Source organism: Strix uralensis, chromosome 3, assembly GCF_047716275.1.
Source record: "Strix uralensis isolate ZFMK-TIS-50842 chromosome 3, bStrUra1, whole genome shotgun sequence".
Classification (NCBI taxonomy): Eukaryota; Metazoa; Chordata; class Aves; order Strigiformes; family Strigidae; genus Strix; species Strix uralensis.
This window is the reverse complement of record NC_133974.1, coordinates 25,366,144-25,393,863: the sequence shown is the minus strand read 5'-3', so window position 1 is coordinate 25,393,863 and position 27,720 is coordinate 25,366,144. Positions and strand designations below refer to the sequence as shown.

At 37.5% G+C, this 27,720-nt stretch overlaps 1 protein-coding gene across 1 annotated transcript in view; it reads left to right on the top strand.

Annotated features, from left to right (window-relative positions):
- CSMD1 (CUB and Sushi multiple domains 1) overlaps positions 1–27,720 on the top strand; it is a 1,283,073-nt gene that overhangs the window by 352,015 nt on the left and 903,338 nt on the right. Inside the window, exon 3 of the mRNA XM_074861694.1 lies at positions 7,914–8,026. Within this exon, the coding sequence (XP_074717795.1) occupies positions 7,914–8,026 (113 nt within the window). The remainder of the gene's footprint in view (positions 1–7,913; positions 8,027–27,720) is intronic.

Sequence of the window (27,720 nt, the reverse complement as noted above, 5' to 3'; positions counted from 1 at the left end):
ACCATGGAAAAAATTTAGCTACATGAAAGGCTTGAATTAAAAAATCTATTTTTTGCTCATTCAGAACTGATAATTAGTTTTGAGATTATAAAACTTAAATTGCAGAAGAGCACCCAGGCAAGAGATGAGTCTTTTGTCTACCATTAGTACTAGTGCCCCTCTAATGAAGTATGCACGCCTTAACTGCCTCTAGTTAGCAGGATGGAGGAGCACCTGATGTTATTTAATCAAATGAGGGATCAAGAAGCAGCTGAGGGGTTTGCAGGAGTTTCTTGGGGTGTAGGGGAGACAGCTGGTAGAAGAAGGTTATATGATGGGAGGGCTTTGAAGTTGGTTTCTTAGGGAGAGTGGGAAATGAGGGACTGGAAGAGTAGTGCTGGGGTGTTGCTCTGGGCTGAGAACCTGAAGATGGAAGAGTGTGAACCTGGAGGAAGCAACACTGAGGAAGACTTGGCACTGTTAGAGTAAGAAATGTGAGAGATAAGGGATTTTTTTTTTTTTTTTTTCTCCTTAGGAAAGAAAGCTGAATGACACTCATCAATGTGAGGAGGTGTTACTGTGTGTTTTCTTTATGTTGGAGGTGTAATGGGTAATTCCTGTGCGGGGGACTAGGTGTGCTCTTTGAGCTGGGGCTCTCTGTCACAGTGTTTCTTATACAGTTTTTTTAAGGGGATAGTCAGTATTACCTTAAGCTTGAGAAAAAAACCACCAAATTAGAGACTCTGAATGAGAAACTTGGCCTTGGCCTTGAACAGTTTGCTCTATATGTTTTCATTTTTTTCTGTGACTTAAAAGTTGAGACTGGGGGTAGTGGTATTAAATGTATATATTTAGACTACCTTCTCTGATAGAAAATCAGTTAAAATTAGTACAAGATCTATAATTTATAGTAGCTACTATTCCTTTATGTATGAGATGGTATCTGAGTCAGGTTTCAAATCTTCACTTCCTCTTGGCAATAGAATGGATGTAATTAAGGTAAGGCTTCTCTGTATGCACATGTGGCAGGTAACAGCCTGGTTTGCTGGAATGGTTATGCTAGTCTCCCCTGTACCATTTGGTGTCTTAACCTGTCGGTAACTCTTCTCATTGCTGATAGCAAGTACAGATAGGAGCTGGTCTCCAGGGATGGCAGCTTATAATGCTGAACAAGACAGGAGAAATATCTATAGAAGTTTTAGCTGTGTGCTCTTCTGCCTCCTGCAGGTTGTATAATGAGGCAAAGCACACGATCCGTAGGAGTGGCGTGGCCAGCTTCCTTGTGATTTTTTTTTTAAAGCTTTTTTTTTTTTTTTTTTTAATTATCTTTGGCATTTGCATGAGTTGAGCTTTGCTCCAGAACAGCAGCTTATGGCAGCGGACAGGGGATATGAAAATTCTCCGATCTGGGAAATAATACTGCAAAAATTACTTCACATTTGTCTCTTTGTAATTATACCTTATTGGTGGCTACTGTTTGCATGACTAAAAACACACATAAGAATAGTTATATAACATCATATATTCTTATTTTGGTGTGTGAAACTTCACCATAAAACTTATTATTTAAAAAGTATCTCTCTACTATGTGAGATGCAATTCTATCTCTGATGTAAGTCTTATGGGAGGAGGGGAAGGACTCAATCAAGCATAGGCTAGAAATCAATCCTATGGAAATATTTGAGTCTTGAGGCTGCCTTTATGTGCATCTTTTCCAGTTATAAATACATACTTACTGGACTGTTCTGAGTTATCAATCTCTTCTTTGAACTAAAATTTATCTGTAAGAGAAACTTTGAGCTAAGCCCTTACAATCCTTCTATTAAGCATTAAAAAAAGTTTCATAAGCTTTATTTTTAAATAATTGTTCTTTCAGGAAAGAAAAAAATTAGAAATTTAATTTTTATCATCCATAGCTTTTGTCTACTTACTGTCAACTTCCAGCTCTGAACTCAATGCAAAAATGCATGTCTGAGGACTTTAATTACATGACTGAAGTACTGTTCATGCTCATGCACAGTTAAGACTGTTCTTAACTGCATTGTTGTCTGAGATGATAATTTCAGTTGGCTAGTACCAACTGTTTGGAGAGTTAGCACGTTATAACTGTTGCCTTTGGTTGGAGATGCACCTATTTGGTCTTCCAGATTCAAAAGCAGGAAATGGGAGTGTTTATTTTTTGCCTCCTGGCAGAGTTTTAAAATAGCACCTCTTAGTCTCCCCTTTAATTGTAGAAGAGTATGTCAGAGCCAGTGTGCCTTCATAAAAGGACACGTTATGGATATGTATCCTGTAATCACATTTATTCTCATAGCATTGCTGCTGTTTTCTGCGGAATAACTGGAGTTAACACATTCTTGTAGACTACTGTAGTAGCCGATCTTCTGTCCAGATATGTTCAGTAAGTTTAAACTGATTCAAATCACTAATTACTAAGATAAACTATTAATGATTTGACTTTTTAATATGTAAAATTTAGGTGCACTAGAACAGATGATACTTTTTTAAGTGTTTTCTGCTCATATTGTCAAGGCTGTATGGTGTGCAGGTGCCCATGCGCTGGCAGTGGGGCTGCAGGGCGGCCTCTGTGAGGAGCGGCCGGGGCCGCCCTGTGCTGGACACAGCCGGTTCCAGCCGGCTCCAACCCACTCACAGCAGGGTACGGCTGAGCCCCCCGGCCAAGGGTGTGGTGCCTCGGGGAAAATGCATGTAAGAAAGAAGAGAAAGCACCACAGAAAGGAGGAGGGAGGGAACAGGAAGTAAGAGAAACCTTGGTGAGAGCACCAAGGTCAGTGAAGGAGGGGGAGGAGGTACTGCAGGCACTGGAGCAGAGACTCCTTGGAAGAGACCATGGTGGAGCAGGTGGATGCTTCCTGAAGAATCTACAGGCCATGGAGAGCCCATGTTGGAGCAGGGTAAAAGTGTGAGGAGGGAGGAGAGCAGAGAGGAGCTGTTACAGACTGACACCGTTCCCCATCCCCCTGCACTTTTTGAGGGGAGAGGTAGAGGAGTTGGGAATGAAGGAGTGAAGTTGAGCCTGGGAAGAAGGGAAATGGGGGGAGGTTTATTGATTTAATTTACCTTTGTTTCTCACTACCCAAACATATTTTGATTGCCAATAAATTAAACTAATTTGGCCCCAAGTCAAGTCTGTTTTGACCATGATGATAATTAGTAAGTAAGCTTTTTCTCTCTATGCAGGAGCACTTCCATCTTATCTTCTTCCCCCTGTCCTGTTGAAGAAGGTTAGTTAGAGAGTGGCTGGGTGGGAGTCTGGCAGGTGGCCAAGGTCAACCCACCACAAAGGCATTAATAAATCAGGAATAAATGCCAGGAATCCATAGAGTCATATCTTGATTGTTTTTTTTCAGATGCCTAATAATGTATACGCGTTATTGACTACTGGTGATGTTGGATGCCTAAAACATGGAAAGGGTTTGCCTGCTCTTTATTAACTGTATGGTGCTAGGATAATTTCCAGTTTAGCCAAATATGAGATAGCAGCTTTTGAACATTTTTGGTGTGCTTTACTTAGTATTCAACTTCTGTGATGCAGTGAGGTGTTTCTGGAGAAATATGATAGCCTAAAGCTTTGGTCTTTAAGCGGTACCCTTTGACTTGCCTTGCTTTCTGATCTGCAGTTGATCAGTGCAATCTTTGAGGTAGCACTTGCCAATAACTTTGTGTTTTCGTGTGGTATGGTGAGTTTGATATGGAATGAGCTTATGGATATCTACATCAAATGACAATTTTAAGAATAGTATGTAAAACCTGAAAAGATATGACCCTGATGGCAGACAGCTCTTTGGTGTTCCCTATGGCAGTTAATGACCTATATGACTTTATGTTAAAATGAGAGAAATGTTAGGTTTTTTCCTTATGCAGATTTTGAGGGAGAAAAAAAAAAAAAATCTTGGATTTTGTCATTTATCTATGGTTTGCCCAAAATTGCTTTTGGGATAATTCATTGAAATTTAGACTTATTCGTTACCTAGTTATTAATAACATTAATCCTTTGGCTGATGGCTTTTTCAAGAGACATCTGATAGCTAATTTCAGGTAAGCATGTTTTGTCTTAACCAAACAGATTCTAGTTACTTCCTCTGAGAAAGTTCCCAGAAACAATCTGTACAGATGTGTGAGCAGAGCTCATACATATATATGTGTGCGTGCATGTCAGGCACAATTCTAAAAATGTTTAACAGATCTGATTCTCCTTCTAATTATACTAATGTGTTTTCATAGATTTAATTGGCCTGATTTGAAAAAAGAATCAGCGCATAAGGGTGCAGAGTCTCCCATCCCTCTAGGTTTTTTCTGGCTCTTAAATTTCCCAAGAAAATTTTTTGAACCTTGACAATTTTTATCACATGTGGTAACCAGAACACATAACTCTGTACTACAGACAGCTGTAGGAATAAATAAGCTAGCAAATAAAATGGCAAAAATGCTTCTGTTTGTCCTCTGCAACTGCTCATTGTCTTTTGACAACTGTGAAATCAGTACATACTTGTGTTAAAGTTGTCATCTTTTAAGGGCTCAACAAATCTTCGGCCTCTTCTTGTACATCATTTGTTACAGATCTCCAACCATATTGCCAACCCCCCAGAGAACTTGCTGCACTATTTGTTTAGTACCAGGAAGTCCCAAAATGTGCCTGCACAAGTAGAGGGTGGAGAAGTTCTGAGCAGAGCCAGCTGGACCTATTGCTATGCCATTGGAAGAAACAAATCTATATATTTATAGACCTTATCACTAGAAATGGCTGAACGTCAAGATCTATGAAATGACAATGGAGAATTAAATGTGTGGTGGTTTGCTGTTGTTTTCTCCCCCGCCCCCCCGCCTTGGAGGCTAAACTCAGTACTGGTGTACCACTATGTTTTCTATTACAAATTCTGTTTCTTCTTTATCGACAAGACAAATATATTCCATCTGTGGTTAGAAAGTGTTTTACTGCCTATATTTTGTGCAGATTAATGCTACTGAAAGTTAAGGAAGTAGCAGTATTTTAAGCTTAAAGTATTGCCATATGCTCAGTATGAAGTAGTGCAAGTTTATCAAATTACATTTTTATTAGCCCAGGGACTTAAAATGGCTCTACTTTCTTAGCACACACACTTGTCTGTCTAAACAGTTTCCTTCATGATTGCAATAAAGGCCTACACATTAATTGCCAAGATACATTTCTAAAGTAAAGCAACGTGTGAATGTGTGTGATTTTTCTGCATGATGAAATGAATGTGCAGAACAGATTATGATTCATGAGCTATAACTACCTGGTGGAAATGTTAATAAGGGAGGGAAAAATGACTTGGTAGGTTAGCAGTGCTTTAATTCTGGAAATGTCTGAAAAATAACACTCCAGGTTTTCATCTGCTGTCTAGTTTTTGTTTGCACTCAATTTCATGTCATTTGATCTCACTCAATTTATTAGAATACTATGAAAAGATGCTTTCAGAAATATTTCAAGCAACAAGGCTACTACAGAGGCACACAGTCTGTTGGATGACTGAAATACAGAATTTTTCTATTCGAGACTTTTCTGTGATCTTTTTTAGGATTACTGTAATATAAAGAACTTGAAAAAATAGATTTCAAGTTGATGTAGTAATTCCTTGAAGTTTACCACCTACTTGCCTTCTCCTGTCTGTAAAACCATTAAGTGCACTGATTTAAAGTGTAAAAAACCATATTTGTCTTCCTTTAATGTGAATTGTAATGTCAGCCTAAAGAATGATCTAGTATTTCAAGGGGGATACTACAGAAACAATTATATTTATTGAGCAGTTAAAAAATCCATATTGTAGGAGTAATATATATTATAACAGAATCAGAACAGGTAGGTCTAGAAATCATAATGAGCTCAGGATGTCCAGTTGCTGCTCAGATAAGTTCACTTACATGAACCAAATCCATACCAAATGCAGTAAAATGCCAATCAGGAATGAGGTAGCTAAAGCTGTATAATTTTGCATTGATAGAACTTTTCTGGTTTTTTTATCTTAAGCTCTCCTATGTAGTATGAAGTGTTGAGGCTAGGTGCTTTTGTCTTTCTGTTTGTCTCAGCCTGATTTTCCTTCCTTCCCTAACAATACGTGCTAGTTTCCTGTATTTCAGCAAAAAATGTTAGATCCAGGAAATATTGTAGTACTAGCCAAAAAAAACACCCCACCCCCCACCCTTAGAACCAGAACTCTCAATCCCTTCTCAAAGAAGGGACACATAAGTAAGATTAGAAAATACATACCCTAAATAATGAACTGTCATACAGTACACTCCAGATGTGGGACAGTAGTGATAACCACTCTATTAAGTAGAACAAAAGGCACAGTTCCCTTAAAACTGCAACGTGTAGTGAAGGTGAGAGAACATACAGAAGTTTGAACATAAGATGTGGCAAGCCTTGTGGTAGTTCTGCAGTTTGAGGATTAAGGGGCAATTCAACCTGGTTATTTCTGGAATTGGAGTAAATGAGGTGGAAAAGAATAGGAGTAATAGGTTGACAAGTACACAGAAGGTGAAAAGATTAGAGCAAACAGCTAATTAGCACATGGGAGACAATGTTGTTTAAAAAGAAAGGAAGAAATTACAGAAGCTTTTTGCTGATTTATGTTGCCTTGACTGTATGCCTTCATCTGTATTTAAAGCTCTCCTCGCTTTGATGTCTGGTTTATTCAAGTCCCAAAACTGGAAAGAGATGGGTAGCCACCCGGCTGGGGTAATTCAAGCATGGGGTTCCTCTTATATGTTTTTATATATTAGAGTGGTCTTAAATAAGCCTAATTTTGCAAAGAACTTGTAGTTCAGTGATACTGCTATATTAGTATGTTGTTTACAGTTATGTTCTGCAGTTCCAGATGCCAATTAATAAACTATAGCATCATTGTATGATAAATTTTGAAGGCAAGTTTTTTTTTTTAAAATGCATGGATTGTCTTAACCATTCAGATTAAAAATATATCAAAGCATTTTTTGTTCTGAGTTGGTGTGTGTGTGTTGGGGTTTTTTTGATGAGTTGTTCCAATGTCTGGATTCAAGAAGCTTTTTCAGGGTGAAATTTGAACAAAAGGTGCCTTTCTGGTGTGTTGTCCTGTACCCACTGGATCATGTACCCCTATTGCAACGTACAGAAATTAGCTAGTGATGTGAGTTTACAGTATACTTTTGGGTTTGTGCAACAGCAATGGTGTCTTACGCTTTATGCGAAATTAATTATTAAGAAACCCAACATCTCACTAGTATCAGCCAGGTCTATCGAATTCTTTACTGATGTTTCAGTAAAGTATGGAAACACTTTTTTCCATTTGTTTTATCCTCAAAATGAATCATAGCATTTATTTGGTGAAATTATCTTAAAACCAGTATTGCAATTATAGTTTATCAGAAATTCTATTTTGTATGTAAAAGTGGGACTGCTAATAAGATGGGAAATGTAATTTTTCTGAGGCTGTTGAAGATTTTTTTTTTTTTCTGGTCAGTTAATGTATATGACATTGAACATATAAGATACATGATTTTTCTGAAGCAGCAGCGGGAGGACAGACGGGACAGTCTACCATATCTCAAATTGTGCTAGGCATCTTGGTGTGAATAAAGGCCTGGGTATCTACTTCTAGGTGTCCTAAATTTACCCGTCTTCATCTTGAAATGAATCCTATAAAAAAAAATCATTGTCTTCAATAGATACAAACAGATCTTTCTTTCAGTGTTCTCTGTTGGAGAGTGCGCAGATGTGTTAAAATAGAAGAGTTAAAAAACTCAAGAACATGCTTGAAATTTTGCAGTGAATGTTTAGAGACTGCATCAGGGTAAAGAGCATAATGCATTGGCAGTTTGGATGTAGAAGTATGATGCTCATCATAATGCTTGTCATGCCTGCTGATGTGCTTTATTTTAAAAGTTACAGTAATTTGTGCATTTTTATTGTACAGGTTATCTGGATTTCAGCTTCCATCATCTATTGTGAGCACAGGATCTATCCTCACCCTCTGTTTCACCACAGATTTTGCTGTCAGTGCTCAAGGCTTCAAAGCTATCTATGAAGGTAAGAACTGTTTTCCTACCAGGGCTTTATTCTACTTGATAGATGTTTTTCATGTTGAAATGTGATGTTTCAATTTTAATTGTGCAGGGTTTGAATCATTGGTGAATATTCCATGAACTTTTTTTAATAGCATACTTAAATGTTACTACATCATGGCCATAGTCTTGATTTTTGAAATTTAATTTAAACTAATAATTTCCTGCTGGAATTTTTAATCGAATTTGTCAGGCTTCTAAAGCTGGATTTAGAAATGCTTATGTTTAAATGGTTTTCTTATTTCCTAAATGACTTCTTTTGACAACTTCTTTAGGCAATGCCTAACTTAAGGGGTATAACAATAAAAGTGGTAGGAGATATGGATAGTAACTGATCTCGAAAATCAATCACTAATATTGTCCTTGTGGAGAATTAAAAAAAGAACGATGACAACAAAAATATATGTATATATAAATTTAAAAACAAAACCAAAAACCAAAGCAGTTTAAAACTGGCTCCATGGAAGATGTTAGACTACAGTGATAACTGCAAAGTTCTGGGAAAAAATAAGGCCAAGCATTTCATGTCTTCTAGTGTCTACCAAGAGTTAAGCTCATAAAACTGGGCTGTTACAGTTTCCTTAATACTTTCAGTTGTACAAAAGGCTTTGAGATAAGCAAAGGTTGGGAAAGTTACCAGATACAGTGGTATTGAGTCAGTTGTTTAATGTTGGATAATGAGAGTGTTTTGAGTATAACTTCAGGATTGCTTTCAAACTGAGTTTGTGGTGGGGTGTGTTCTGTTGTGTGTGTGTTTGGTGTTGTTTTTTTTTTTACTACTGTGTTTTTATTCATGGAAAATGCAGGGCTTTGAGTACTAGAAGTTGCAGAAAGCTCGGTTTCATATTACTTCTCAAATTCAAAGCCATTTTTTCTATGGTTTCCTAGGTATAATCCTTTGAAAGTGTTTATTTGGAAAAACTGCCTACAACTAGTTAAGTGATAAAATTTAAAACCAAAATATTTTTATCGATGGGGTTGATGTAGGAACTCTGATTCTAGAATGTAGTATGGTTTGATTGTAGCTATTTACTAGGACTAGCATTCGCGAGTGTGTAAATCTGTTACACTGGTCACCTCTTTAGAAAAAGTCAAAGTAACTTAGAGACCACAGGTATCTTCAAATGCTTGGTAAACTTTGATCACATTTCTGCTAGAACTGTTCCTAGTTCCTTGAAACTTTCCTTCCCTTTTGTGATAATACCTAAGTCTGCTCCATATTGATGCTTATCTTTGCTTCATATTTGATTTTTTTGAAATGGTAGGGTGTTTTAAAGCATCTTTTGCATTCAGTATCGTCACTGAAGTGGGTTACCTATGTGTGAAAGATGGAGGTGTAAGAGGTGTCATAAAAAAGTTTGAGTTATTTGAGCTTTTTATGTTTGGGATGGGTAGCTCAGCAATGTGTCTTTCCTTCGTAGCTGTTCCTCCCTTCCTTTGTCCCCAAAGCCTTATCACCTGGTAAGTCAGCTAATCAGTCTTTTTTTAACTGATATGAGGGCTGTGATGAAAGGCTAGGAAAGATTCATTTTAATAGTCTTTATAAGGTAAATTGAAGAGGAACATCAGAAATCACGAGCACACCAGGAACTCGTTTTGCTACCTGAGTACAAAGTTGCTTTCTAAATACCTGTACCTTTCTCTTCTAGCAGATGCATATGATAGCAAATTTCAGCCTTTTATGCAATCTGAGCAGTTTGTTCTTCATATTGAAAAAGACAGTGAAGAATGCTAAAGGACATCTCTTGACTGTCAACTTAGGAACACATGTACAGAGCCACAGGCTGTAATATAATGACACTTCCTGCTGGCCTAGTTCCTTGTAAAAACCCCAGCAGGAAGAGCTGTAATTAAAATTGACATATAGCACCACTCTCTGGTTAAACAACACTGCCCCCTTTCAGATTTAGTGCTGTAAACCTGGCATTGTCCGTGAGCTTTACATTGACTTCAGAATATGACATTCAACTCTGGAAGAAATGGTGAATGTGACTCCAGTGACAGCATCTCAGTGTACAGACAGGCATGGGGACTGATGGTTCGGGAATGATTTGTAGCTGTGAGGGGTTAGGTGCTTTTTGTGAAGGCTTGGGGTGATTTCTGCTGCCATGACCAGTTGAGTTACTGATGCTCCATAGTTTTTAAGGACTCCTGTAGTTGTTCCCTAAACTACTTGTTTTAAATAGTGACCCCTTCTGGCTCATATGCCATATGTAATTTTGTGAGTAGGCAGGTGATCAGTTCCTCTGGGACAGGGGGAATGCAGGCCAGATGTTAACCAGTCAGTGGAAGACTTTATAATCACTCTGCCAGATACCCATCCCTAAGCTAGTTTGCTTTTACTAGATCTACTTATCCCAGATTTTAGCCAGCTCTTTCATTCTTCTCTTGAATAAGTGAATTACTGGTTGGTTGAAAGTGTAGGGAGCATTGAAGTGCTACTGACTGCTGCCATTTAAGAGTTTGAGACACTGGTGTCATAATGCAGAGTTTGTGAAACACAATTTTAAACATCTTAACTGGAGAGAAGTTTTAACTGCATGTCAGCTGGCAAGGACAGTACGTTTTAAAAACTGTTTGTTTTAATGGTGCCTAGGAGAGTGATCTGTAACAAATTTTTGTACAGAAGCAGAATAGTCTACAACATTCAAAAGTTAAGGAATTAAAACAGATTAGGAGCAGGAAAAAGCTTTGCATCACTATGTAAAAGCATGTAAAGGAATCATTCTGGAATTGCATCACTTGTCTCACAGTAGCAGATGAAGTAGGTCTGAAAAATCCAAATATTAGGACTAATGAAGGAACTGATTTACATAAACTTTCCATATTCTGAGAGGGTGCAAAACTAGTGGTGTTTGATTTTTTTTTTTTTTTTTTAATCTGGTGACAGACCACTCTTTTCTGAATAGGAAAATTGCACCTAATTAGGATTATTACTTTCATGAAATTAAAAAAAAAAAAAAAATTGATTAACGTCTTCAAAGTTAGCTCTGCTATTGCAAGTATTTTAAATATGATCATGTGAGGAAAAAGCTAGTGTTTTGACAACAATGACATCTCTCAAAAGACTTAATATGGGGCTAGATTCTCTGCTGTGCTGAGCTTCTGCTTTGCAGAGCAAGGGGGATGCTGTTGGGAGGTTTCACCATTACTGTTTGCAGGGTGCTCTTTTTAACTTAAACTCCCTGGTCAATGAAGGTAGGGTGCCAAACCAGGAAAAAGGCATATGAACCACTTCAAGACCTGCTGAACAGCCTCTGAAGGTACACCCCCACCGGTATCCCTAGCAGAGAGAGAACACTATTTCGCATTCCCTGAGCTGAGATTCTGATCTCTGTGTTTTATTGAGTATATTCTTGATTTATGACCTCACTTCCTGTGCAGTAAGGACATAATCAGATCCTTTGTGTTTTTACAACATATAAATAGGGTAACAATGAAGCTAATGAAACTACACTGCAGCACTCTAATCCCCTGAAGATTATTAGTACCTGAGTTAGCTTGCTGTCACCCATATACCATGTGAATATTAATACTTAACTAAATTTGATTTTTGTGGCAGTAGACCAGCAAGAGCAATCTAGTTTTAACAAGACAGTGATGTAGTTGGGCAGTTGCCGAGTTCTCAGTCTGAAATGTAGGTTTCTTTACTGTATCATTACTTCACCAAATATATATGTCCATTTCTGAGGATCTCTAGTATTTTTAACTGATATCTCTGTTTTCCTCAGTGATCATATCAACACTAAACTTTTGATACAAATGGAAGCTTGACTTATACTTATTTTAATGAAATAATGTATGGAATTTTCAAACACATGATTATATCAGTGAAAAGAACTATAAATGTCAGAAGTAGTAAGTTCAGTTTATAGAATTTGTCAATGTATTTAATCTGCTAAATAATTTATTGACCATTATCATCACTGTTGGTTAATAACTAAATCTAAGTTTCAATCAATGGGATCAGGGAGTTAAGGGATAGATTGTGTTTCTGTAATGTGTTGTGGCTTTTTTTAGTTGACAGTGCTTTACATCATATAAAACATGTTTAGGCTTTGCAGGAATTGTGTGGGGAGAATAATAGAGTACTTGTGATTTGTGCAATTTTGATTAGTTCCCTGTTAAAATCTGTTTAATTCCTGTTTTCTAGAATGAGATTAACAAGCTGCTTTAAAAAAGGTGCTTTGAGGGCTACAAACAGAAGTAAAAATTCAGCATTGCTATATCACTGTAGTAATCTACTTTGGCAAGTCAGAAGTATTCCTCCTGTACAGAACACTTGCATATGGTTAGAAATACAGAAAAATACTCTTTAAATGACAGTAATAGCTGAAAGTGTTATACACACGTAGACTTCATTTGAGTAATGCATTGTAGAATTGTTATATGGTCTTTCTTCTACTAATCTAGTGTGTTTTGCCATTCAGGGAATCCAGCTGTCAAGTGCAGAAAATCTAGTAAAAGTAGAAAAGCTTAATTCCAAGTACATTGTTAGTCATCAATGTAAAATGAAATGCCATGTTTTTTCACTTCTATTTTGCCACTCTAGAGTCTGCCACTAAACATTAAACTGCCCTCAAAGGTTAACAATCTTTGGTTCATTTTAAGCTATCTCGATTTTATTGCGTGTGGATGTTTTTGTTGTTTCTAACCACATTTTGTAATGTAGAATTGGTGGACAGTGTTTAAACAAGCCAGATGTACTGGACTTGATGTGTGCTACTACCTTTCCTTGACCTCTGTTCTACAGCAGCAGGTTTTCTTTGCCAAATGAAGAGCTCTTGCAGGTCCCTCTATCCTACCTGCCCTTAGGGCATACTTCCTTTTTTTCTTTTGTTCTTTGAATTCTCAAAGCTTTCTGCTCACACCCAGCATTATCATTTATATTTTCAGTCACCTCATCTTGCCTTATGCATTTTCCCTGAAGCTTCTTTTTAAATCCCTTTCAGCATCAACAGCAGAAAGTAGCAATACATTTCCACAGTGTAAAGCCTTTGAAGACATTTTCTTTTTTTCTCTTGATGCTCCTGTTCTCCTTGAGTATCTGTTATTTGGTGTGCTCTTCCTTTTTTATTTTATGGTTCAATACTTTGAACTATGTAAAACAAAAGTGAAATGATTCCCCAACCAACTTTGAAACATTAATCTCTTGTATTGATTCAATGAGTTCACCAATATAATTTTCCTGAGACTGTGATTTTCCAGTCAGTGTGGACCCAGTCAAGATAACAGACCTCTGGGCTCGAGCTAATGTTTCTTGGTTTTTGTTTGTTTCCCTGAGTACCAAAATACCTTTCCTGCACTCTTTTAAGAGTAAATTTTTTTTTCAATGGGTCAGTACTTGACAGTGCTTTCTACTTGTTGTCCATGAGTCTGTGTTAGTTAACAGCTGTGTAGTTCTCCCAGCAAACTGTGATACGGTGATAAGAGTAGTTACTCCCTGAAATGGGCATGTTCAAAACAAATTGAGTAATCTGAGGCGCATATTTCAAGTTGAGAGTAGGAAGCTAAACTGGCAAGAAAATGCAAACTTATGCAACTCATAAGCATAACGATCTCTTACTATTCAGTGCAAGATGAGTAGTCTCTTGAACCTTCAACCATCACAAGTTAATCTCTAGGATTTAATCATAGCTGCTGTTTGATCTATTAGATAATATTTCATTTTGGTGGTTCCAATGATCTGAGACTTTGAACATGACTCCTGAACCTCAGTGGATTAGCATATCCATCTCTGAAGAAGTCCAAAAGATTATGAGTATCTAATGACGACATTGAGAGCTATACAGTTTTTTTTCTGTATTCTATTGTGTAGTTTTTGGGAAGGATTCAGTTTGTTGCTCCCAAATCTATCACTATTCCTTCCTCTGCTGTGATGTCTGGAGAAAGAAGCAGTGTAAATTTTAATGTGAGTTTAATCCTTTTAAGTATTAAAGGCACAAACTGCCTTTTTCTAGCATCCCTTCAGTAAGAAAACAAAAGTAATATTAATACTATAGTAAATACTGGTATTCTTGAAAATGTAATCTTGGAAGCTATGCATCTTAATTAGCAATCTTACAATTGACTGTTGGTATAATTGTCCATAATATCTGTTAATAGACAGATATATTTCTTTTTCTATTTTTAGTTAAATACTTCTTGCTTACTATTTTGGTAGTATGTTCTTTTTAAGCTGAGCTGCTTGTTAAAGCTTTAAGCAGTGTGTGTGTGTACACGTGACCAAGTAAACCAAAAGCTTTGAATAGTGAAAGCACAGACTGAAATGGAATCTTTATAGGCTGAAATTTGTAGTGGCACCTCTTTGGAGCAGAAGTAATTGTTTTCTGAGAATGAATTTGGGTAAAGATTTCCTTTGTCAACTGAAGTCCTTAAAAAGAAAAAACATTTTTCCTTTCTCTAGCAAATTTTCTTTAAAATAACTTTTTTGAATGATACAATCCGAATGGCTGTTAATGATATATAGGAAAGCAATCATAATGCAGTTGATGTTTCGTGTGTCAAAACATGACATAATGTGTAGCAGCAAAATCTCATGGCAGAAGAGGTCTGACAGTGCTGTGGGATTGTTCTGTGGGACCTCTGATAGCTAATCTAGAATGTGTCAGAGTTCACTTTCACAATAACAGCCAAAGAAAAATATTTTTAAGCTTACATGTATTCAGAAAACTTATGAAAAAAGAAAATGTAGGTTATGTTTTGAGGAGAGATAGATAAAATAGTCTGCTTGCATAGTGTATGAATAGATCTGAAACTTGCTCAAAAGGCTAAATGTATGGCGAACTGAATTTGGTCGGTAGAGGCAGGTAATGACTGCAGTCTTGTGTGCCTTCTCTTTCCAGCCTTTCATATAGGAAAAGATTGTGCGTAGAAGAAATGATAACTGTGTTTAAAAGAAGCATACTCCACAGCTTCCTTAGTTTGAGAGCTTATGGTGGGTAACTTCACCTGTTAGAGTGAAATTCCTTTTGCCAGTAAAACAATTAAATGTTGTGTTTCATCAATATTGAGGGGGCCAAGAGTCAGAAATCTGGAATGTTGTTTCTTAAACTTCTCAAGGGCAGAAACTTCCCACTGGAAGTTCTAGGGAGTTCTTTCTTCGGAAAAAAAACACTGTAATGAAAGTTGTGATGGAATAAACCTTACTTGAATTGTCAGAAAATAAAAATAAAACTAAATGTTGTAGGACTCATTATCAACCAATTAATTTTGTAGGAGTTTATAACTAGACTAATTTAACAGGCAAGGCTATGTCAGCTGTTTTCTCCTTTCTGGCTCTCACCCCGAGTAGCTCAGTCCCTAATGCAAAGACAGCCTTTGTGTAGCTAGTAGCCCTTAGAAATGGAATTACATTTCTTAAGATACATTCTTGGAACTGTCTTTTTGACTGCCTCTGGTTATGGAAGTAAAGGATTATTTTGTGCCTTCTGGTGACTTACTGATCCATATAAGAACTATTGTGTTCATTGTCCTTGGTGCAGAAACCAGTAGCAAGCCCATTGTCGGTGGTTCATATCTTGTAATTGTTAAGTGGGCTTGTAACCTCCCTCCACAAAACTCTTATTTAGGTTCCTATTTGAAATCACAAACCCAGTAGGAAAATGATTTGGTGAAAGTGGCCTTCTTGGAGGAAAACATTAAGGAGTTTCTCCTCTCTGCTGCTGTGAGGTACTAGCTCTAAACCAGAACAGCATGTTCTGGTATGGAAAACAAAAGCGGAAAGTCTAAGCCATAACTGGATTGTTTCTCTCTTTCTTTGTAGCCTAAATAACTTAATAAAGTGGTTTCATTTTTCTGCTATTGAGTATTGAGATTCTAGAGAATCTAACCTACGTTCTAACAGATCATCATCCCAACTGTGCTGATACTAATATCCCATTTCATGTTCTTTTTTATCTGCCATCATTAGTATGTGTTTGTATGACTAATATTAACTTGTGAAAAATACTTCAAAGAATTTTTTCAAAATGTCAAAATTCCATTATGCAGTCATTGCCTGATCTGAATCAGTATTAAGATGTTGTCGTGGTTTAAACCCAGTAGGCAGTTAAGCACCATGCAGCTGCTTGCACACTTCCCCATCCCCGCCCGCCGTGGGATGGGGGAGAGACTTGCAAGAGTAAAAGTAAGACAACTCGTGAGTTGAGCTTAAGACAGTTTAATAGATAAAGCAAAAGCTACACATGCAAGCAGAGCAAAATAAGGAATTCGTTCAGTGCTTCCCATCGACAGGCAGGTGTTCAGCCATCTCCAGGAAAGCAGGGCTCCATTCCCACTTGGGAAGACCAGTGCCATTGTTCCCAATGTTCCTGAGCAATGGTAGCCCTGGCCAAACCCCACCCTTCCCACTTATATTGTTGAGCATGACATTGTATGGGATATACCTTTGGTCAGCTGTCCCAGCTGCATCCCCTCCCTACTTCTTTTGTACTCCCAGCGAATTCACTGGCAGGTCTGAAAAGGCCTTGATGGTGTGTGAGCACTGCTCAGCAATTTCTAAAACATCCCTGTGTTATCAACAGTTTTCATCACAAATTGAAAATGTAACCCCATACAAGCTACTGTGAAGAAATTTAACTGTTGCAGCTGAAACAAGTACAGATGTACAGCAGGATCTAAGAATCTGCAAATCAATGTGTAGATATCTTAAAAAAAAAAAAAAGCACTGAATAGAAAAAGGCTAGCTATGCTTCTCTTAAAAATGCTTTAGTTCTACTTGGACTTTAATTTTCAAAGTTAAAATATGTTCTCTTAATGCAGCAGATGTTTGAGAAACAAGGTCAAAACTCATAATTCTGGAATCATGTTTTTTTTTTTTTTTAAATTCAGCCACATAAGGAACATATGTAACACATCTTTTCTCCAAGTTTCTTTTCTGAAACAAAGCATGCAGTGTGACTCAACAGAGCTGGCATTTTTGATTGTTCTATTTTACAGCCAACTGGGGTTTGGGGGAATAACTTTTCCTGTTCGTAGTCTTACAGATTTGCTGGAGATAAGATTTCAGTATGGCAGCCTGTGTCCCTCCCTGCCCTGACTCTCTATCAGGATGCTGGTAGTTAAAGAGACTGTATTGTGTTCAGACTTCATTTTGCCTGAACATGTTGTGGACGTGGTCTTTTTCTCTTGATCAAGGTGGAAATCAAAATACTGTCAGTGTCTTGTGCACTTTGTCAAATCACTCAGAGGAGTTTTTGATGCATTCATCCCTAGACTTCTATCTGGCTGAAGAGTTAAATCCTATTTCCTTTTCTAATTCTCAGATATATGCAATAGTGTTTACTTACCTTCAGAAGGGTCCCCAGTAATGAGGTGGTCCCAGGTGAGATGCAGCTGACACTTTCCTAGCTTTTAATGAATCAAAATATTCTGATACTACGGTTTGCTTGATTCATGATCTCATTTGTAAAAGAAGTTATTTATTCCTTTGTCTGGCACAAAGTAAGGAAAGTTGTATTGGGCTTTTCATCTCTGAGATAATAAAAATGCATTTTTAGTCATACCAGTCTGATTTCTGGTTTGTAGTACTCTGTAGTGCTTTTTTTAGCTATTGTCTTTAATTTAAAGCAGTATCACTTTTTATTATGAAAACTATATTTCTGCCTTGGAAAAAGGTCTGCAGCCTACTAAGAGTTACTGTTGATAACTACTTTGTATTTATTACAAATCTACTTGTAATAGCAAAGATGGCTTACAGCTTTTATGTCTTTTGTTGCAAAAATAAAAGAAAATGGAAAAATGTATTTCATCTGGAATCATTGTCTGCAGATACTTATTCTTTTAAACTGGCAAAGGGTGTAGACTGTTGCAGGGTGGAATCTGTATTTCAAGAATAAAACCTGTGGATTAGCAGGCCAGAAAACAGAACTTTGGGTTTGCTATGTTACTGTAGCCAGCAGCTGTTAACCTGATTAATTAAAGGTCATATAATTTGCTATGTTAGATGGCTAGTTAGCATATAAATACCATCACATAACTTGCATTTCGTCTTCTCTTGTATAACTTTAAACCATTAATAATTGTACTTTGAATTTGTTACTCATATCCTTCCCATATATAGAGGGTTTCATTTGCATAACCTTTCCTGGTTTTATTCTGTAATTGGCATAATAAGGCAGATATCTAGAACTCTGCAACAAAATATGTTCATCAAAACAACTATCTCTAAGTTTTGACTAAGGCAGTGATCTTGTACAGTAATGAATAAAGTAGCTGGTATATCACACCTACTAATTGTGAAGAAAGGAACTAGATTGTAGTACACATAATGTAAGCACTATGTTTTAACTGAAACTTGAGATTTGTTAAAATCTATCACATAATCTTCACTTTGTGTATGTTAGAATTCCATATTTTCATACCGCACTATTGGACACTTTGTGTATTGCCTATCTAAATACTGTTTATTCACCCAAGTACTCATTAACTTTATTAGGTATACATTTTTATAAATGAGTCTGCAAAACTGCTTTGAGTACTTTTAACTCTGTATTTTGTATTTGCATCCTTTAGCTCTGATTTATAATGCTTCTCATCGTGTATATATTGAAAGACTTTCTAATAAACTTATTGAATTATTCATGCATGATATGCTTCCAAGAAATCTTGCCTTATGGTTCTTTGAAGCTGTTTTATTGGATTGACCTGAAAAGGGCCATAGGAGGCACGGAAGGTCATGCGTCTCCTTGACTTTATTAAATCTGTGCCTTTATACTTGTCTAACAAGACAAGGCACACCTGTGTGGTGTCAGTGGATTGTAAACCTGAAGTCATAAGAATGTTAAAACAACAGTTGGATGCATGAAATCTGATTTACAGGGGAAGAGGCAACATACTTTGTATGTATGTAAACCCAAGAATTGCTACTGTAATCGAAGTCTTGAGTGTCTAATCATTATTAGTCCAGATGAAATTTTTAAGGAAAGGAAAAAGTAACAACACTGCAGTTAAAATAGTTGCACATGCACTTCTTGGTTTCCATTCTTTCCTACTATTATGGTTACCCTTCCCCTGCTCCTCTGGGTCCAGTAGTTGATGTTTTCTTCTTCCTCACTTTAGGATGCACTTGAGGTTATTCTTACTTGCTAAGAAAATTACATACTTTTTCTCTTTCTTCCTTGGTCTGCAGTTCCATATCACACCCGTATTTACTTTATGTGGTATTCTATGCATGTTAGATGCTACTACTTTGTTAGTCCTATAACCAGTTTTGTCCAGGTCAGAATTTCTTTGACCACATGCAAGTTGTTTATAGCTGTGGGTTCTATAGTGCCAAGCCTCCGTCTCATCCCTTATTGTCCCTATGCATGTATTCCCCTGTACTGCATCCTGTTATCTCCACTTCTTAAAGTCTCTGCAGTCAAACCAGGCCTATACTTCTCTTAATTATGTCACTATGTCAGTTGTAAAATATTTCATTCTGCAAGGAGCAACTGCTTGCTACAGCTATCCATATAAAACTATGGTTGTACCATCAGAAAAAAACAAAAAACCAAAAAATTTGCCTTAGACCGACGGTCAATTAGGGAAATTGCTATCACAGCTAAATCACGTAAAGCAAAGCTGCAGTCAAGTTTGGAGAATTTCAGACAGAGTGAACCTGACTAGCAAGCCTCAGTCCTGAGACCTTGCAAGCTCAGTACAAAGCTTATGATCTGTTACTGAGAACGGCAGTACCAGATTACAGGGCTACACGGTTACAAACCATGGCATGCATAAACCAGTTACTTGTGATGCAGCTTTGGTTTCCAAAATCATGTGGATTAGTTAAAGTTTCTGTTAGAACCCTTCAGGAAACTTTTGACTGAGATCTTTGCTGCTCAGTGTACTTACACGCAGCTAGGGTGGACCTGACCTGACTAGCTCTCTAAATTTCTGATAGCCAGCTACAGAGCTAGTCATAAATCATTGTAATCATTAAATACTTTCCAAAGCTAATTAGCATTAGATGCCTGTGTTAACATGAGATAAATCATCTCAAAGCAGAGGTGCCTGCCTGCTTTGACTCTACAATGGAATCTGAAGGACTAAATTAGATGTCTGCAAGGACTAACTTAGATGTCTATAAGTTGAGCATTTTAATCATAGAACGGTTTGGGTTGGAAGGGACCTTTAAAGGTCATCTAGTTCCAACCCCCCTGCAATGAGCAGGTTGCTCAAAGCCCTGTTCAACCCGGCCTTGGTAAAAAAATTCCAGGGAGGGGGCATCCACAAGTTCTCTGGGTAACCTGTTTCATTGTCTCACCACCCTCATTATAAAAAATGTCCTGTCTAATCTAAATCTAGCCAATGCTTTAAAACCCTATGACTTGCCCTATTACTTCAGGCCTTGGTAAAAAGTCTCTCTCCATCTTTCTTATAAGTTTAAATATTGAAAGGCCCCAATGACATCTCCCTGGAGCCTTCTCTTCTCCAAACTGAACAACTCAAACTCTCAGCTGTTCTTCATAAGAGAGGCATTCTAGCTCTCTGATCTTTTTCGTGGCCCTCTTCTGGACCTGGTCTAGGAGCTCTGTGACATTCTTGTTGGGGGGCCCCCAGAGCTGAACACAGTATCCAGGTGGGGTCTCATGAGAGCAGAGTAGAGGGGGAGAAATGCCTCCCTCAACCTGCCAGCCACATTTCTTTTTATGCAACCCAGGGTACTATTGGTTTTCTGCTCCAAGCATACATTGCTGGCTCATATCCAAATTTTTTATTCACCACTATCCATCCCCAAGTCCTCCTCCACAGGGCTGCTATGAATCCTTCCTTAGCCTGTGCTGATATGGGGGATTGCCCTGACCCAGGTGCAGCATTTTGTGCTTCGTCTTGCTGAACTTCATGAGGTTTGCATGGGCCTATTTCTCAATCTTGTCAAGATCTTTCTGGATGGCATCCCTTCCCTTAAGTGTATCAGCTGCACCACTCAGCCTCGTGTCATCTGCAAACTTGCTGAGGGTGCAATCCCACTATGTCCTTAATAAAGATATGGAGCAGTATCGATCCCAATATGGACCCCTGAGGGACACCACTTGTTACTGATCTGTATTTGGACACTGAACTGTTGACTTTGAGTGTGACTATCCAGCCAAGTAGTTCTCCATTGAGTAGCCCATCCATCAAACCCATATCTTTCCAATTTAGAAGCAAGGATGTTGTGGGAGACTGTATCAAAGGCCTTGCAGAAGTCAAAGCGGATAACATCTGTAGCTCTTCCCTTGTCCACTGATGCAACCCCTCCATCATAGAAGGTCCCTCAATTAGTCAGGCACAATTTGCCCTTGATGAAGCCATGTTGTCTGTCTCTCATCACTTTCCTGTCTTTGTATGTTTTGACATGTCTTCCAGGAGGATCTGTTCCATGATCTTGGCAGGTGCTGAGGTGAGGCTGACAGGTCACTAATTCCAAAGGTCCTTTTTTTCACTCTTTTATAAAACAGGCATGATGTTTCCATTTTTTCCAGTCACTAGGGCCTTTGCCTGACGGCCGTGACTTTTCAAATATGATGGAGAGTGGCTTAGCAACTACATCTGCCAGTTACCTCGGGACCCTGGGATGCATCTCATTGGGTCCCATGGACTTGTGCATATTCAGATTCCTCAGGTAGTCTCAAACTTTATCTTCTGTTGTGATGGGAGGGAAATCATTTTCTCCCAGTCCCTCCATTGATGTTCAGGGATTTGAGATATGCAGGAAGAGCAATTGCTAGTGAAAATGGAGGCAAAAAAGTAGTTGAGTACCTCAGCCTTCTCCATGACAGTTGTCACCAGATACCCTGTCTCATTCATCAGGGGGAGTACAATTTCTTTTGTCTTCCTTTTCTAATATACCTCTAGAAGTGGCTCACATCCCTTGCCAAATTCAGCTCCAGATGTGCCTCAGCTTTCCTGATTCCATCCCTACACTCTTGGACAGCATGCATATATTCTTCCCAGGGTGCATGTCCCTGTTTCTTAATCTAAGGTTTACAGCATGTGTCCTGCTTTACAGAAGGTCAGCATTTGAACTGAAAGGACCTTCAGTAGAAATTCATGCTTCATCTCAATGGAAATCACTCTTACTTCAAACATAATTTGAGAATGTTATCATCTTAGATTGTTTTTAATTATTCTACAGATGTGAGTTCTTTGATTCTTTGGGAATCTTTTATTTTGGAGGCTGGAGAGAAGTCATGAGACTTTGTAAAACAAAGTGGGGCAGCCTCCCCCACACACTTCTGTTTTGAGATGAAAAGCTGTTTTTGGAGGCAGAAGCTTGTGAGAAAACTGAGCTTTCTGCTGTAAAATGTGTGAAATTTTGCTTATTCCTTAAAAGATGCAGCCAACTTAATGTACCCTGTATGTGCAGCTTCACGGGGGCAGCAAGAGGAAAATTTGGCCAAGTATCCTTAGGTGACTGTGGCCACCAACAGGGAGCTGGTTGATTCAGGTCCTGTGTTCTTGTAAGTGGAGTAGGCTTCTAAACTGACCAGCAATTATGTGGTTTGTGCCTGCCTGGTTTTTAGCTTCTGATACAGTGAGCTGTAACAGAGAAGCTAGGGGGTTTTTTTAGTAATAGCTTCCTTGGTTTTTAAAACTCTATTCTGCATATTTTTATTTAAAAATATCAATTGTAATAAAGAACTGAGGAGCTGCATTTTTGGGGAAAAGAAAAAAGGCAGTGGGTGATTGGACAGCTGTTGTGTGTAGGATACTGAAGTTCTTGTCAGTGCTGTCAAGTCAGCTCTGCTGTAGGAGTTTAGCAAATGGCAACAGTAATGCACTAAAACAAAGTGGAACATATTTCAGCACGGCACGTGATCAGGATTCACCTTGGCAAACAAAGAGTCTTTCCAGCATATAGTTTTGTTGGAGGGTTTTTTTGGTGGTGGTTTTTTTTGTCCTCAAAACTTTCCCAGTTGTCCAGATCCTACCCACGGGCCATCCTTCCTGACTTAAATTGTGATGAAATCTGCTTGTAAAATGGCTTATTTTGATAAATAAGCCTTTAAATGAAAGGAGAAAAAACCCTATCCTGAATGTGAAAAGTCAAGCATGAGTAGATTTCAGTCTGTTTTACAGATTGAACAACATTGTTTAGAACAACAATGTGAGAGGAGATGTTGGGAGAAGTATTGCTGCTGCAAACTTGCTTTGTGGGGTGTTTTGGGTTTTGTTTGTTTTGGTTGGCTTTGGTTTGGTTTTTTCAGTCCCACTCTTACCATACTTGAGTATAGATCTATCTGAGTTTGCACTTTATAGGTCTGTAGAGAAAGTGCTATAGCTGTGTGTCAAAATAATACTGGCTTAACAGATTTAGGAAATTGCTAATTGTTTAGTGGGTAGTTAAATATACTGTTACAGTCTAGAAACTATTAATGATGGTAATTTCTATGTATCAGATATCATATAAAATTTGAGATCTCACAGCCGTTAGTGGTTAGCAACTAACAAAATTTCACAAGACTAATGTGTCTGATAAAACTGCAGTGCATTGGTGTAACTGGTGTGATTTCGCCCAGTCAGTTTAAAGTGTTCTCAGAGGTTTTGTGGAACTCCCTAATTCCTACAGTGTAATATGGTATAAATTGCAAACTGTGAAGTTAGTGGAGTTACAACACAGAAAAAATGTGAGTTCAGAAAGTTTGATATTACTGCCACCTTCAAAATACAGATCAGTGATTGCTTCAGTATTTTTTAAACTGCTGACCTATCTCACATTGCAAACTGTTCTCAGTGGTGGGCTAAAGCCACTATTCAAGTCAGTAAGATGTCCAAGTAATCTTTCAGATCAAAGTTGACATGTAAATCGTCAGGAACAGTAGTAAGTTTCTCTGACCAGCAGACTACTTAAAGCAGTGGACCAGCCCATACATACACGAGGGATAAAACATATTCTTCTTCATTTGAATCAATGTAATGTAATCTGCTGGTAGCCATGAGAATGGTGGTCTAAAATCAGAGTCTTATTTGGTGTTTTGATACTTGGATATTTTTGTGCCATGATAGGTAAATTTGAGTTCAGTGGAAGTACAATGCCAAAACCATAGACTTAACGGAAAGGTAAAATTGATCCCCCAGATAGAAATATGATGATCCAGAGTCTAATGAACCTTAGGAGTCAACAAAACTGGATAACAAGGTTGAACTGATTATGGTACAATATTGAAAGCAACAGGTATGAAAAGTGATGTGATGAGACTGTAGGGTAGCACTGAGAAGGTGTATTGTAACCTGCTAGGTGTAGTGCACTAGGAATTTAGGTTGAGATCCTAGGAATGGTTATAGGCCTGAACCTGTAATCATTAAAGCAAACTGTTAAAATTGGTAGGTCTACCTGTGCAAGTCAGAATAACCCATGAGTAAGGATGGTTGTTAAGTTTACTTGGCATGTGCTTGTGTAAAGTATTTGCATGAGTATTTATAACACTTTTAGAACACCTACTGGCTTTTACAATACATTACAAATAGTAAGAAAGCCCAACATAAGAGATAGTAAGGGCAAAATAGTTATACTACATTTGATACTGTGTGACGTGATAAAAGATAAGTTAACAAAGCTATGGTACCCTAACTTGCAGCGCATTGATATCAGATTAATCATATTGAAAAGATCAGCAGTCATTGTGTGATGAACTGATACAGTTGAAGAAATTAATAAGGGAGGAGGAGAAAAACATTAGAATACAATAAATGTGGAAACTTAATTTTTGATTTTTTTTTTTCCTGTGTAGTTTATGTTGAAGAATTGTTCTCTTTGAAATTCTAGCTTGTTTAGGGGCATAATTTGGAGGAAGGAAATTTGAAATATTTAAACTAATGAAATATAGCAAGAGCACAAACTTAGTAATTAAAACCTAGGGAATTTCTTAATCAAGATCTAGATAATTTCTAGAAGATTGTTTAACTGAGTTTCATGTTACTTTGACAATCTGTATGGACCTGGCAGGATGGGTATGTTGCATAAAAGAAGGTGGGAGCATATTCCTCCCCTGTTAACTTTTGATTAATGTTGTGTATGTTTGGGTTTTTGTGATAGAGAATCTGCTCTACCACTCAAGTCTTCATCCCACTGACATCACAGCTCTATCTAAGATGAGCATAATTCATAATTCAGTTTAATCTTCATGTGATATATACTATGAGGTACTAGTTTCAATGAAATCTTCGCTGCTTATGCTACAGAATTCTAGGTTGAAAAGGAAAAAATGTCTGCAACAGGTTCCCCACTCTGCAGATGCACTGAAAAGGCAAAATGCCTGTGAATGAAAAATATGAAGAACTGGAGAGAACAGTATCTCCCCTTTTGGTTGCAGACCTTATGCATCAGCTCTGTGAGCTCAGATTCTTCATCTGCAGCCTTTACCCTCTGGTGAACAAGAACCAGGCAGTATTCAGACTGACATAACACAGCTTCCCTCTCATATTGTTGTTCACCAATATACTTTTTTCAACCAGCATTGCACATTGCCAAAAGTACTTATGTGAACCTAGAAACAGAAGTCCCATTTTCTATTTAAGTTAGTGAAGCAGAGAGGTTTCACTCCCAGGTTAACTCAAAAGAAGTCTGCTATAAGAATGGACTCTGATTAGGGCAAAGAGGAAAAATCGTGTGACTGCCACAAAAAAAATACTAACAAAAGAGCATATTTGTCTTTGTGCACTAGGAGGAAAAAAAAAAAAATTGTCACCATGGATAACAGCACCATCTGCTGACTGCTGCCGTAACACTTGCACTCTTCATTCTAAGCATAGCATGTATGTGCATATTGAATGCATTGTCTGTGGTTTGAATTTTGTCCTGCTAGATGTTTTAATCCATTTTTCCCTTCTGCTATTGTGGTAGTTTGAACATCTGAAGTATTATGAGCTATATTTTGTATTTTGATAGATCAGTTTGCATTAACATTCTATAAAATACTCCTTAAAACAGAATAGAATCAGGTTATTCCTTTTGACTACTTTCTCAACCAAGAAGTACTTCCTAGAACAAGACATAACTGATGGTTGATTTTAATTTAGAATTCCATGGGCATATCATACTTTTAAGACATGTTATATACATGTATACATACATACTACTTAAGACATGTTATATAAGACTTTACTGAAAAGGGAAGATTACTGAACCTGACTTTTCATGAAGTATCAAGTGACTTGACGGGTTCTTGCTCAGTGGTGAATTCTTTCCGTTCTTCTTTCCTTTTGATTGGAAAAAAAATTCCAGAATATTGAATGTGTTATTAATTTACATCAAGTATGATGCCTTTAAAGCGGCAGAACTGTGAAGGTTACATCGCAGAAGCCTGATGCATGGCTTGTATTAAATTTAAGGAGTTGACTCCAGATCATTCTGGACTGTAGCCACGGCACTCAATTTGAACAGCCCTGAAGAAAGTGATTGGGGATGTTGCTGGTACTGGATAGGAGAAATGGTGAGGACAACTTACACTGATTGTTAGAACCTTATTTTCTGTTGATTAAATTCTGGTTTTATGTGGGCTTTTTTTTGAGAAATCAAGCAAGTAGATGCACATTATATTTAGATTAATGTAATTTATAGAACATTGATAAGAACAATGAGGTCATTCACTGCTGTTAGACTGACACATGACTTACCTAAAACATCTTCTGTTATTCTTATAACAAGCAGTAACTCTTTTTGCTATTTCCATGTGATTGCATAGACTTTAAAATGTGTGTGTATCAGCAGAGCATTTCTACTAGAAATAAACATCTGAAACAGCACCATATCAATGTAGTCCTGTCTGTCATTTTTCTATTTAAAAACTTCAAGTTCTTGGTCATCTTAAGTTAAGCTTCCAGAAGGGTTCTACTGTAAAATTCCCATTCCAGGGTTTTATTTCTTCAGAGAGTAATTGTGAATTAGTGGCTGAGTGGCCAATCAGTGGCAAAATCCTGGATTTGGTTCCTGGATTAGTCTCTAAATTGCTTCACTCTGTCATCAGCTTCTTTCTGTCTATAAAAGTGCAATTAGTTTGACTCTTTTTACAGGGATTTTGAAGTATTTTATTAAAAAGTACCACAGAAGAATAAGAACCTTACTTTTATGTAATATATGGGGATATTTAATCTAACTTTATACCCGTAAGGAATTTAGGAGGGGAAAACAGACATGTAGAGGCATTTTTTCTTGCAGTTGAATTCTGAATGGTACACCTGAAACTTGTGAATGTCGGGTGGAAGGAGACAGTGGACACTGCTCCTAAATGGTTACAAACTCCTCCTTCTCAAACTGCACAGTCACTTCCTCCAGTCTTTTTTTTTTGTTTGTTTTTGTTTTTTGTTAATGGTCATGTGTAAAGTCTGCATTCCCTAGACCACTTCTTATTTTTGACTTGTCCATCAACTGATAAGCTCAACTGACTTCATCTTGATGTCTTCATATTCAAGAAAAAAAGTTAGTGTTTATAATCAGTGCCCATCTGAACATTTTCCACTAAAGGGGACTGATGAGTAATAGTTACCTGTATGGACAGTTTTTTTGTATACCTAGAAATTTTACATTAACTGAATGATGATGGTTTTATATGGATTTTATATAAACACTAAAACGTGATAGAATTCTATAAATCTACTATACTTAATTTTCAATACCTTTAAGGTTGAACCATGTTTAAAATGTAGTGTCAATCTATAATGAAGAAATTATTGTTAAATTTGTGTTACAATATC